Source organism: Corythoichthys intestinalis, chromosome 2, assembly GCF_030265065.1.
Source record: "Corythoichthys intestinalis isolate RoL2023-P3 chromosome 2, ASM3026506v1, whole genome shotgun sequence".
Lineage (NCBI taxonomy): Eukaryota > Metazoa > Chordata > Actinopteri > Syngnathiformes > Syngnathidae > Corythoichthys > Corythoichthys intestinalis.
The window spans coordinates 36566633-36581302 of record NC_080396.1 but is presented as its reverse complement, the minus strand read 5'-3'; the positions used below and the strand labels follow the sequence as shown (position 1 = coordinate 36581302).

Sequence of the window (14670 nt, the reverse complement as noted above, 5' to 3'; positions counted from 1 at the left end):
GTTGTTAACCCTTTAATGCCAGCAATATGAAGCAATTATCAGAGAATCCCCAAATTTGAAAAATAAGGTCCTAATGAAACCTTTTCTTCAAATTTGTAAAAAGAAAAGTCAAAATAAATATGTGTAATAAGCGCTCAGATATCTATAACCCTTGCTATATCCTGTGTTTTTTTCATGGAACCTGCAGATGCATGTGTTGACTTGCATCCATCATTTTTTTTTTCCAAAAAGAAATGTCAAAACTCTGAATTAGTCTCAAAATCATGAAATTTTAGGTGTATCAAATGTGATACATACGGCAATATAGGGTGCTCTCGCGTGTTCTAATCTCCCTTTAGGGTTTTGCTTTTTAATTTTTTTTTAAATGCCCTCATGTTCAAATGTTTTCTTCCCCCAGAAAATTGAGATTTTAAACTTTCCAATGATGTATCACACGTGCATGTGGGACAATTTTGAAATTTGGCCAAATTGGGGGTCTCAGAGCGGAACTTCAAGTCACCTGAGTGTTTTCCGCCGCATATATTTAAATTAACAAATATAGTCCTTAGCCATATAAAGAGCTAAAGATGTACATTTCCTTACATTCCTTCCTAATAATTTTCAGACAGACGTGTATATATATATATATATATATATCACTGATTCTTGAGAATTTGCCAAAAACATCTCACCTGGAAAAATGCTTATTCTGTTTGAAAATAATTACATTTTCACAAAAAACATGAATCAAATGTATAATCAGAGGGTTTTATACACATATGTAACATGCTTTTATTGGTGGACTTTAAATTTTAATAATTTTGTGACATTATGCTGGCCCATTGCCTTCAAAATCAGCTGTCCCCCGATGGGAGCTTTTCTTTTCAATTTGATCAAAAAAACTAAAAGTAATTATGAAATTTAATAATAACCTTACCAGATTAAAAAGTTTATTGCTATGTTTATAAAAAACTACAAAAAGTGAATTTTGAAAAAAATTTACCATCATTTTCTGATTGATCAAAATGTGTCCCTCACCTCCTGTCACTACTGTCAGATTTTTTGTAAAATCAATAAAATCAAGCAAGTACAAAGTCCACTACATTCCTGAGGACCTCTTTTCAAACCTTCACTTCTTCTTCCTGGTTAAAGATCACTCAAGCTCCTAAAAGTTTGCCATTTTCTCTAAAACCTGTATATATTCTTTTAAACTGCTTCTGTTGCCACCATAACATGTCACCACCGTATCTTTTGTGTATAGAAAATAAAATGAAATTATAACATAAATGTTTAATATTTAAGAAGAGGTTTGTGGCAGCTAGCAAGAGAGTGAAAACAAGATGGCTAATGTGGACTACCTCTGCATAGCATGGAAAAGACTAGATTTTTGTCACTACCGTCAGATGTCACTACCGTCAGACTTTGTTTGACGATGGTGACATACAGACTGATGGTAGTGACAAAAACGTCCAAATGGTCCCTAAGGAAGGATTAAATATGATTTGCTGACCCCAATTAGTACAATTATAGTTTTTTATTTTTTATCTATCTTTATTTTATCTGTATTTGTGTATGAGAATAGTTTCTTCTTTATTTCTTTTATAACGTTGATACGATTCACTTCTGGTCAGATTGCCCCAGCAAGCAGTATAAAAACAAAAAAAACTTTTCACTTCTCTGCAGTGTCCCTCCAACTCTAAGTTTTCAGAGCACCACCTGGAACTTCTTCCCCACCTCACATGGGAAGGGAGCCCCAGACGGGGTTGGAGGAACTGTGAAAAAGGCTGCAGATAGCCTTATACTGAGAGGAAAGGACATTGTGGATGGCAGTGTCTTTCATGAGATGGTTGCTTGTGCAGTACCAAGGTCTTTATTATCACAGAAGCTGTCATGCAATCATATGATGCACTCCTAAGTCAGACACTAAAAGCTGTACCTACCACTCGGAAAATCCATCAGGTCATCCCAACAAACCAAAAAGACTTTGAGATCAAATGCAGGTTGCTGTCCTGTTTCTCCAGTGAACCAGAGATTTTTGAATGTTTCAGCCCTACGACATGCCAGTTGAAGGCCAGCATACCCAGGGCCGAGGACGACATTGGCCCACCGCAAAAGAAAAAGAAAAGTCCTCTGGCAATGCTCATGGAGGAGATGGAGCAGGAAGAGGAGAGCGAGCCACAGGAAATGGAGGAAGGTGAAACACCAACCAGCAGAGTTCCACTTCCTGATGGGACTGTAGCATATCTATCTGCTGATAAAGTTCAGTACGGAGATTGGCCTGCAGTGATTTATGACAAGAACTGGTGGTTGGGAAAGGCTGTAATGGTGGATGCTAAGCATGAAGTGGTACAGGTGGAATTCTACCATCATCATGGGCCTAATCCACAATTCAATCCAAAACAGAGAGAAGGGATGTGTGCTTCATACCATTTCAACATATTCTGGTCAAACTCGTGGAACCATCTGCACCAGGTCGTGCAAGCAGAAGAAGGGAGATATACAGCCTGTCTAATGAAGTCATGGACTACATAGAGGAGAAACACGTACATTATAGGGGCTGACAAAGCTGAATGAGTGTTGGAGTGATAAAGTTGTCTTCTCTCCAATAGGACTATATGTTCATATGCACAAGTTGGCAGTTTACAATGTTATGACTTAAACATTATTTTCCATTGTTAATTGATTATTCTTGTCTGTGATTTGATTATTTTGTTCTTTGATTGTTCCTTATGTTGCCAATCAAATATGTATCACAGTGATCATACTTTTTCTTTGCTTTGCAAATTGTTAAATAAAGTTGTAAAACAAAAAAACATGACTGGTGGTTTATATTATGGAATTATATGTGAAAATGGAGGGCACTGTCACCACCGTCAGATATGTGTCACCACCGTCAGGTCCAATGTAACCACCGTCAGAGGGACTTTTATTTGCTTTAAATACATATGTTTGTAATTTGTTACTTCAGTGCTCCTGGGCTATAGAGGTAACATTCTATTTTATTAGAGAAATGGGTTTTTAGATTTAAAAAAACATTATTGACATATTTAAGTGAAAAGTAAACATTGGATTATGTAAGATCTTATAGAGGAGTATACTTGAAACGGTATAAAAAAAATAAAGTAAAGTGAATATTTACCATTTAACACCATATACGTGTACTTATAATGAAAGGCATTGGTTTGAAAGCTCCAAATTGGTATTGGACGAGAAAAATAAAAATAAATGAGCTTTTTATTGTGTCTGACGGTAGTGACAAATGCAACGCCGTGACTCAAAAAGCATCTATTTTATGAAAACGGTAAAAATTGGGGAGCTGACACCGTTACATTGCTGAACAGCTAAGACATTGGTCTATAATAACATTACTTCAGATTTTGCTATCAAAACATCCCCCCCCCCCCCCCAAAAAATACCTGATTTAGGCAAATTCTCAAGAATCACTGTTATATATATATATATATATATATATTATATATACATACACACACATATATATACATATATATACATATATACAGGCTTGACGATTTCATTCTCGCAGCCCCCAAATATAATTAAATGAATTTAAGAATAAAAAATGCTGTTGGTATGTCCTCTGAATGCACGAAAGGGTTTGGGTTTAGAGTGCAACTGCACACACTTTCCCTCTTATGCACATGGGCAAATATGGGTCATACTGTACCTGCGAATGGCCACCGTCAAGGCCTCGGGTGAGGTGGCACATGGACAGATGACCTCAGGCTTTAGACCGTGAGACTGGAACACATTCAGGAAGGCATCGCATGATGACACGGACCCTAAGTGCACAAAAAACACAGTAAAGTGTAAAAAACATTAGCTGGATAAAAAGTGTACACAATGTTAAAAATGAATAACATGACTCACAAGGATTTGCTCCATCAGCTACTATGAGCATCCGTATCGAGGACAGATTGGTGTCCCTCTGATCTTTGTGGGCCATCATTGCCCAGTGAAGATCACGGCACTTTACCAAGGCCACACGGGCTGTGAGATAAGAAATAGATGGCCATATTCTCCTGTTCGTCTATAAACACTTGTCTTGCATGCTTTAAATTCTGACAATTCTCTCATGATGACCACTAACCAGACCCGTCAGGTCCTACTGGCTCAAGTGTGTGCAATAATCCAACATGCGCAACTCATTTTAGTCCGAGCCTATCACTAATTATTGGCCTACAAATGCCATTGAGATCCTGGAAAAGTTTTTTTAAATTTGTTACACATTTTCACAGTTAAAAGTTTGATTTAACCTCTGTAAGAAAAAACGAAGTTTGTGACCAAGTGTTCTTTTAATTGAAAGAAAATCCAATATAGTCCAATCCTGTCCTGTATAGCACATAAGAAACTATGACAGTGTATAATTGAGATGCAAACTAAATTTAAACACTACTGTAACATAAACTAGTAACTGCAATTTCTGGAGAAATTACACCTGGTCTTTCCTGTGTGGCTATACAGATCGTAGCCCCGCCCAAGGCTATCAATAGAACGGACAAACATGCCTATCAATAGCATTAAACAATGGCATTAAATGCCATTAGAAATGAATGGGAAATTTGGACGTCCATGGCTGTCAATAGCAGCACCCTTCATAAGCGTCATGTAACGTGGAAGTTTGGGCGACACATCCTTTTATATCTGGTCATTTCCTGTTGATTTGAGGACATTGAGGACAAAAAAAAAAAATTCCCATTGAAAATGAATGGGAAAGAATTTGGACGTCCATGGCCGTCAATGGCATCAACATCCATACAGTCAACTGAATCCAAGTACATTGGCATTAATAGATTCGACATGCATGGCCGTCAATGGCATCAATGCAATGTAACTTCAATTAGAAATCCCATTGTAAGTGAATGGGAAGTGTTCTCATTAGAAATGAATGGGACAGTTTTTGGCCAATTTCCGGGGGACTGTAATTTTTTTCAAAATTCTGTATACAACTTTTATGCCCCTCACCCTCACGGAATTTTTGATGCCCAAATTGTGTGATTTGGTCAAAAATTGAAGGACTAGATATATTTTGAAACTTTTTGTTTCCCATTAAAAATGAATGGGCAAGTTTTTCGCAAATTGCCGGGAAACCGTACATTTTATCAAAAAAAATTTTCTCTGTCACTTTTATGCCCCTCGCCATCCCGGAATTTTTTATGCCCACCTTGTGTGTTTTCGTCAAAAATTGACGGACTAGTAACATTTTGAAACTTGTCTTTTTTTCCTCTTAAAATGAATGGGCAGGTTTTTGGCAAATTTCTGGGGAACTGTATATTTTTTCCAAATTGTGTTAATACTTTTTATGCCCCTCCTCGTCCCGGAATTTTTGATACCCAATTTTTTTGATACCTATTGGTAAAAAATTGTAGGACTACATACATTTTGAAAAAAAAAATTCCGGAAAATTGCCGTTTATGGGCGTTGAAAATTTTTAGGGGCCTGCGTTACGCGTCGATATTTGAACGGTGCCAATCGGTCAAGCAGTTCGGGCTGCGCGGCACGCCGAAGGATTCCCATTCAAAAAAAAAAAAAAAAACAGTATAACATATACCTGATCTTTCCAAATGGAAGACCAGGTAATTAATACACTAAAGGTTAACACTTTATTTCATTTTAGAAAAAAAAAAAAAAGTTTTTATGTGCTCCCTCGAGAATAATTGCAACATTCTGATCAGTTCTGCATTCCATCTAAGGGGGCTGCCATTTCGTCCAATACCGCTCTGTCCTGTCAACTGAAATTAACATCACAAAGTCCCGACAAGCTCACAAACGAGGCACGCGACCAAAACCGGAAAAGAAGTTTGTGGACTTTCTTGCATACAGTAACGCTGGGTTGATGACAAGATGGTATCAACTTGCTGTAATGCTAGCCATTGCGGCACACACTTTAAAACTGCAAACACGTTTCTTTGATTTTGCTTAAGAAAATGTTCATATGCAAGCAGAACTTTTTTTTTTTTTTTTTTTTTTTTTTTTGGTGTATGACATTTTTATTTATTTATTTATTTAACACAGTTTCAGTTTATTCGCACATCAAAATACAGTACATGATCATAGCAGTTCACATATTAAGATGGGCGAATAGGACTCTCCAAAGAAGCTATTCAAAGCTTTTAAGCTTTTAAATGTCAATTTCTTTTCACAGCAGAGGGCAATATTGGACAAAAAGCCAGCACACTGAAATGGATGAAAAGTGACGAATTTATCTGCTTAATTGAATTTACACAAGAACAATACTAATCAGGATTTAAAAAAAAAAAAGCTTGTGGCAGCAGCAGCTTTGATAAGTTTTATAGCTTTCTCTTGCATGTGTGTATTGCCTATTATTATACCTGCCTGCAAACTTCGAGTGACATAGGTTTTTCAACTTCATAGGGCACGAAACTTGCACCAATCTCTGTAATGTGCAATAGGCTACTGTAATTTTCGGACCATAAGCCACTACTTTTTCCCTCATTCTGAATCCTACGGGTTACAGTCCAGTGAGGCTCAGTTCTTGATTTATTTGGGTTAAAAGGTAACATTTTATTTTCGGATCCGGCCCGAAATGGTGGTATCGGTATCAGCGAGTACCAACAAAAAAGGCGCAGGTACCATTTACCGGTCCAATAATTATTTGACCGCAGCCTTTTTTCCTCCTGACGCTCACTCCATTGTCTCTGTGTTGTGTGATGACACGTGATCACATTGCATGCCAAGCAGCTATCAATATTGGCCTGCTCCAGATCAATGACCAATAGCCGGGTAGCTTTTTCACTACGAGAGTAAAATGTCGGCGGTCTGAACATATTTCAATTTATAATCTCCGTCAAGTACAATAACTGCATGCAAGATTTGCAGCCTGAAAGTTTCGAGAGGTTGAGTTAAATCGGCCAGTTTCAAGACATTGAACCTGATAAAACATTTGAACGAACACAAAGAGTTTGAGGCTACAACAGGACTGCTTTCCAGAGAAATGGGGCTGGACCGGAGCAATAATCTCTGGTCAGTTCACTATGTCTACTTTACTTTTATTGTCTTTTACTGAAAGAAATGCCGCAGTAATTTGAGACCTGTTTCCAAAGTAGGGCTGCCACCTTTCAGAAATAGAAATAAGGACCCCCCCCCCCTCCCGGCCAAAGCCGTACAGGCGACGAAAAAAAGGGACATCCCCAAACTCCTAAAATGCATAGAAATGTATCTATTTATATATATTCCGTATTGTTTCAATATTGAACGCAACTTTTAATTCCCAGTTCGGAACGATTCCATATTTCAAAGGACAGGTGGCGGCTTATAGTCAGGTGCGCCTTATAGTCCGAAATGTATGGCTAGATTTGGCAGGAAATGTCAGCATTTAAGGTTGCGTTACGAAAGAGTTTAACTGGCAGTAAGTTGTGCAAATGACAGAAATCGCACTAACACAAAATATTGACAGACAACCGTAATATTAAGTGGTGAAGGCAAACCTTTGTGAATGTGCACCCTCTGCACCCAGGACATGGGACAGGCTTTCATGACGGAGTATGGCACTGTAATGGTGTGGATTCTATTCATGACACTCTGTAAAGAACCACGCACACAACTTGTGAATATTGGGACTGCCCACCAGTCTATAAGCCAGGGGTCTCCAAACAGGTCCTCATTGGGCCACTGTGGGTCCTGGTTTTTGTTACAACCAATGGAGCACAGAGAGTTTAACCAATGAGGTTCCTGCTAAAACAAGCAGCACCTGACTGCAGTCAACTGATTACACTTTTAGACACCAGATTGGTGCAATGGTGCCGTCTTGGTGGAATTAAATCCTGCACCCACTGCGGCCCTGTGTGGAATAGTTTGGAGACCACTGCTTTAAGTTATAGAAGACAAATGCCGGTAGACAGCACTTAACTTACCGTTAAGACGCCATGCCACAAGCCCATGTCCTTCTTGCAGTCTAACACATTGACCAGAGTCTCACCTTCAGAAAAACATATACACAGTAGCCAATGAGACACACACCAAAGAACAGCTCATGGTTTGTTACGGTCAGTAAATAATACAACGTGTTACATTACAGAAATTAATATATTTCTCTTTTTTTAACAGTGCATATTTTCTTCTTAATTTGAATAATTTTGGAAAAAGTAACTCAGTTTTTAAATCCTGGCCCTTATTATTACGATCAATATGGGGTTTACTGACCTTCGCAGTAGTTACAGGCCTGCGTCAGTGCTTGACAGTGCGTCAGCATGGAGATCTTGGACACAGCCACACCCATCACAGTCCCCTCCTTACTGGCTTTGTACTGGAATGAATGGAAAGCACACACAATTAACCTATTGACAAAAAGTGGAGCTCAACTATCATACTTCATACACAACTACACATTCAAGAAAATTCTGTTACATGATAAATAAAAAAGTAGCTGGACATTCTCCTCAGTGAGTAGTACCTCGATGTAGGCAGTGTCCGTGTTGGCGGTGGGAATATGTGGCTGCCAGTCTTTGGAAGGTTTGGTCAGGTACTTTGTATCTGTCACCACCCATCTCATTCTTGGCCATCCTGGGGAAAGTGACAAAACGATTTGGCTGACACAAGGATGAAGGGAACTTATGATAAGCCATATTTTACACCAAGTTTGCACTTTGCAGTCTCAACACTCACTGCACTGTGACCCAAGAAAATGAGGAACATAAGACCAACGCTATGACAGTAGTGCAATGATGGAGCCCTAGTTGAGGCTGACCTTTGAACTGGATGATCTCTCCATTTGGTGTCTTGGGCAGCCCTTTAAGACACACCTCACTAGTCAGTGCCAGACTGACACCACAGCTGCCCAAGAGGAAGCCAATCTGCTGGCTGCCGGCATCCTATGGTGAGGGACGATAACTGATTAATGTACAAGGCAATTCATCTGTACAAATATAAATGACAACACCTAGTAAATATATGGCCCACCATCCTGCTGACATTTGCCAACCAGTTATCACAAGGTCGTTATAAAGTGAAAATAGAACGTAAAATTAGCGTAGAGCTGTATGATAATGATTAAAGAGTCCAACTGAGAAGAGCTAAGGATCGAGTGCTTAGGGCTCAAAATGTCAGCACAGTTTGAATATGTACAACAATTGATATACACCTTGACCCATAAGTGGCAAAACAACCTGAGTGACTGACATAGCCACAAAATGTTTTATGATTGCCTATGTTAAGATCAGGGGCTGTCATCACTGAATGCATTAATTTTTTAAATAATACGTTTTATTTCCAATGATTATTTACTTAATTTACTGTTAAGTATTTCTTTAACATTTCAATGTCAACTGTTGTTTGTCTTTGAAGCATTTTAAATTCTTTTGGTGAATTAGGGCTACAGAAATAGGGCTGTGGGATTAAACTTCACTATAGATGCCACAAAATGGTGGCACAACACTATTTTCTATTAGACAAGGCAAAGTAATATTGATGGCCAAATAGAATTCATTTTTACAGGAGCTTGCTATTTTTAACACACACCAATTATCAGATTTCATTATATATATATATATATATATATATATATATATATATATATATATATATATATATATACCTATACATATACAGTACTGTGCAAAAGTTTTAGGCAGGACACCTGCCTAACACTTTTGTACAGTACTGTATGAATATTTTTTTAATTATTAAATTTATTAGGACCATGGAAGCTTCCACTTGGGGAAAATATATACATACAGTATATCCTGTATATACATAATATAATAAAAATATACAGTACTGTGCAAAGGTTTTAGGCAGGTGTCCTGCCTAAAACTTTTGCACAGTACTGTACATATATACGGCGGAAAACACTCAGGTGACTTGTCAAGTTGAAGTTCCGCTCTGAGACCCCCAATTTGACCAAACTTCAAAATTGTCCTATATGCATGTGTGATACATCATTGGAAAGCTTAAAATCTCCATTTTCTGGGGGGAAAAATTCTGAACGGGAGGGTATTAAAAAAATTATTATTATTTTTTTTTAAATAGCAAAACCCTAACTGGAGGCTAGAGCAGGCGAGAGCAGAATTAAAGATGCCATGATTTTAACGAGATATTATCGCATACTTACCTTGTTTCGATCCAAAAACTCCATGTAGTATGTATCATAGAGTGTCAAAACACAGATGTGAATGGCCACAGCCGGATTTTTTGTGGGTTTTATGGGTGAAACATGGTAATATAACAAGGGTCGCGATGCAGAAATCGCAGACATCAAGAAGTGGTCGAGATTTTCTTTTTCATATATTAACCCTTGTAAACTTTTTTTTTCAATTCTTTGTTTGGATCGATTATTTATCACCTAACATAGTGGAGAAATGCGACAGAAACAAAAAAAATACAATTAAGTGATAGTTATGACTAGGTAGATATCCGTGACTTTTTTACAGACACCATTTTTTTCATTGTGACATAATTTGTTTAAAAGTTTAAAATATCTGAGTGAATAATTGTTTAAAGTCGTTTAAAAAAAAAAAAAAATTGAGACATCAATTAATGGTTCTAAGCTAAAAACGACAGACATTTTGAATAATAAATATAATTTATTACCTTCGTTTTATGTTCTGCTATGGCAGCATATAGACATATTGTTCTATCAAACACAACAGTTCTTTTGGCTTAAAATACAGCAGTTTATCTTAAAGAGGGCTGCAAGAGCAGAAACGGCTTTTTCAGTCTTGTCTGTGTTTTGTGTCACACTTAATATATATATATATATATATATATACATACATACACACAGTGCCTTGCAAAAGTATTCGGCCCCCTTGAATCTTGCAACCTTTCACCACATTTCAGGCTTCAAACATAAAGATAAGAAATTTAATTTTTTTGTCAAGAATCAACAACAAGTGGGACACAATCGTGAAGTGGAACAACATTTATTGGATAATTTAAACTTTTTTAACAAATAAAAAACTGAAAAGTTGGGCGTGCAATATTATTCGGCCCCTTTACTTTCAGTGCAGCAAACTCACTCCAGAAGTCAGTGCAGCAAACTCACTCCAGAAGTTCAGTGAGGATCTCTGAATGATCCAATGTTGTCCTAAATGACCGATGATGATAAATAGAATCCAAATGTGTGTAATCAAGTCTCCGAGGCCCATGATCACTCTGGATGAACTGCAGAGATCTACAGCTGAGGTGGGAGAGTCTGTCCATAGAACAACAATCAGTAGTACACTGCACAAATCTGGCCTTTATGGAAGAGTGGCAAGAAGAAAGCCATTTCTCAAAGATATCCATAAAAAGTCTCGTTTAAAGTTTGCCACAAGCCACCTGGGAGACACACCAAACATGTGGAAGAAGGTGCTCTGGTCAGATGAAACCAAAATTGAACTTTTTGGCCACAATGCAAAACGATATGTTTGGCGTAAAAGCAACACAGCTCATCACCCTGAACACACCATCCCCACTGTCAAACATGGTGGTGGCAGCATCATGGTTTGGGCCTGCTTTTCTTCAGCAGGGACAGGGAAGATGGTTAAAATTGACGGGAAGATGGATGCAGCCAAATACAGGAACATTCTGGAAGAAAACCTGTTGGTATCTGCACAAGACCTGAGACTGGGACGGAGATTTATCTTTCAACAGGACAATGATCCAAAACATAAAGCCAAATCTACAATGGAATGGTTCAAAAATAAACGTATCCAGGTCTTAGAATGGCCAAGTCAAAGTCCAGACCTGAATCCAATCGAGAATCTGTGGAAAGAGCTGAAGACTCCTGTTCACAAACACTCTCCATCCAACCTCACTGAGCTCGAGCTGTTTTGCAAGGAAGAATGGGCAAGAATGTCAGTCTCTTGAAGTGCAAAACTGATAGAAACATACCCCAAGCGACTTGCAGCTGTAATTGGAGCAAAAGGTGGCGCTACAAAGTATTAACGCAAGGGGGCCGAATAATATTGCACGCCCCACTTTTCAGTTTTTTATTTGTTAAAAAACTTTAAATTATCCAATAAATTTTGTTCCACTTCACGATTGTGTCCCACTTGTTGTTGATTCTTGACAAAAAATTAAAATTTTATATCTTTATGTTTGAAGCCTGAAATGTGGCGAAAGGTTGCAAGGTTCAAGGGGGCCGAATACTTTTGCAAGGCACTGTGTATAAATAAATATATATATATATATATATATATATATATATATATATATATATATTAGGGCTGTCAAAATTATCGCGTTAACGCGCGGTAATTAATTTTTTTAAATAATCACGTTAAAATATTTGACGCAATTAACGCACATGTCCAACTCAGACAGTATTCTGCCTTTTGGTAAGTTTTAAAGCAAGGTTTTTTGTGCTGTCTAACAGCGAACTCTTGTGGTCGCTTTGCGACATGGTTTATTGCTTTCTTGCCAGTTCAACATGGCTGCACGACGTCTCGGGCTGACGCCTACGTTGTAATGTTGTGCTTATATGATCCTTGGACAAGATTTGTCCGTAAGTATGGTTGTTGTAAAGAATGTAAATATTATGTTAGTAAGCGAAATGTTATATTTTTTGTATGAAACGCTTTTTGTTTATGTTTAGTGAACCTGTATAGCGTGCTAAGCTAACGTTGTTGCTAATGCAATGCTTGTGTACTTTTTTTTTTTGGGGAGTTTTACTACGGTCTAAAGAGAACAATGGTTTGAGGCCATTTTATTAATAAATCAGATGAAAAAGGAAGAAGTCTGATTATTAAGGCGTCGTTCACTAGCTATGGAAAAAGTAGACGCTTCGGAGTAGAGCCTAGTTCGGGCCTAAAAAATCCAGCCCGACCCGACACGGCCCGCTGGTATTGAGGCCCGACCTGGCCCGAGCTCGATCACTTAACTAGATTTGCAGGCCCGAGCCCGAAAAACCCGATTTTTTTTTTTTGAGTGACACGGAAAAAACGCAGCAGCAGCAATTTATTTTCATTTCTTCGAGTTGGCAGAAAAAAACGCAAGTTTTCTTAATGTTTAAATAATCTACATATTTTTTTGAGAATTATCAAAGCATTCAAACAACGAAATAACGCTGGGAAAGTTTGTTAAACATATTTCTGAGTGTGTGGGATATTGTTCTCACATGGACGCGCCTCTCTGACAAGGAAATGAAAATGAGGGCGGCGCCTCGGCCGTGCGCAAACGGTACAGCGGGAGGACAAGAATAAAGAGCAGCCGGCGCCACGGCGTTCGTGCACACGCACAAGCAAAAGCGCAATACAGAGAGCCTGCTCTCCATTTTTTTTTTTTTTTTTGAGTGACGCGGAAAAAAAAAACGCAGCAGCAGCAATTTATTTTCATTTCTTCGAGTTGGCAGAAAAAAACGCAAGTTTTCTTAATGTTTAAATAATCTACATATTTTTTTGAGAATTATCAAAGCATTCACACAACGAAATAACGCTGGGAAAGTTTGTTAAACATATTTCTGAGTGTGTGGGATATTGTTCTCACATGGACGCGCCTCTCTGACAAGGAAATGAAAATGAGGGCGGCGCCTCGGCCATGCGCAAATGGTACAGCGGGAGGACAAGAATAAAAAGCGGCCGGCGCCACGGCGTTCGTGCACACGCACAAGCAGAAGTGCAATACAGAGAGCCTGCTCTCCCCATTTTTAAAAAAAAAATAATAATAATTTATTAGTCCGGCATGGCGGCCCGACCCGAACTGACCCGAACGTGAATGCTTAAAATGTGGGCCCGACCCGACCCGACATTCGGGTCGGGTCGGGTTCGGGTTCCGGCACAAAATCTAACCTCTACTTCGGAGTGAGGACAGCATAGACAGATTTAAATGACAGTAGAGTGAAATGCCCACTACAGTCCTTATGTACTGTATGTTGAATATATATCTCCATCTTGTGTCTTATCTTTCCATTCCAACAATTTATTTTACAGAATATATATATAATTTACGGAAAAAAATGGCATATTTTATAGATGGTTTGAATTGCGATGAATTGCGATTAATTACGATTAATTAATTTTTAAGCTGTAATTAACTCGATTAAAAATTTTAATCGTTTGACAGCCCAAATATATATATATATATATATATATATATATATATATATATATATATATATATATATTAAAAAATTGCTGTTTTTTTTTTTTTTTTTTTTTTTTTTTTTTTTTGCAAAAATCTACTTTGACTTTGGAAAATAATGGTTATATTGTTATGGGCCATTCCAATGAGAATCATAATCACTTTACTGGAAAAACAAAAAGGTCAGACAAGTCTAATTTATGACATGCGCTGTAGAGTGTACAATAATTCTTAATCTTGGGTGTATTTTCATGATATCAGGTCAAAAACAATGACAATGTCTCGAATGAAGCCTGATCGCATTGACCTTACTTGTTTCGAAAGTGGTACTTCAATAGGCACAGGGATGACCTCAGCCAACAAACAGCCATAGAACGCAACCCAGAACATACCCGGGTCACTGTTTGGGTAAACCAGCGCCACCTACAAGACAAGAGATAATACATTTCTATATCACGTGTGCACCCTCGGCGTGCTGCCATTAACATTCTCGTACTCTATCTCCAGGTTGTAGCACAGGTTCAGTCTTTGTGCCCAATTTATTAAGTAGTGTGTACGCCAGTTTCAGACTGCGGCTCCACAGTTTACCTAAAAGGAAGGGGAAAAAATGTTTAAAAATACAAATCAAAGTACAATTTTGAACTACAACACAGC

The 14670-nt window shown here is 38.0% G+C and overlaps 1 protein-coding gene across 1 annotated transcript in view; it reads right to left on the bottom strand.

Annotated features, from left to right (window-relative positions):
• dip2ba (disco-interacting protein 2 homolog Ba) overlaps nucleotides 1–14670 on the bottom strand; it is a 95375-nt gene that overhangs the window by 26777 nt on the left and 53928 nt on the right. The window contains exons 9-17 of the mRNA XM_057859115.1: nucleotides 14513–14604; nucleotides 14329–14439; nucleotides 8705–8828; nucleotides 8411–8520; nucleotides 8161–8263; nucleotides 7872–7936; nucleotides 7446–7539; nucleotides 3868–3987; nucleotides 3665–3779 (exon numbers count right to left, since the gene is read on the bottom strand). Of these exons, the coding sequence (XP_057715098.1) occupies nucleotides 3665–3779; nucleotides 3868–3987; nucleotides 7446–7539; nucleotides 7872–7936; nucleotides 8161–8263; nucleotides 8411–8520; nucleotides 8705–8828; nucleotides 14329–14439; nucleotides 14513–14604 (934 nt within the window). The remainder of the gene's footprint in view (nucleotides 1–3664; nucleotides 3780–3867; nucleotides 3988–7445; nucleotides 7540–7871; nucleotides 7937–8160; nucleotides 8264–8410; nucleotides 8521–8704; nucleotides 8829–14328; nucleotides 14440–14512; nucleotides 14605–14670) is intronic.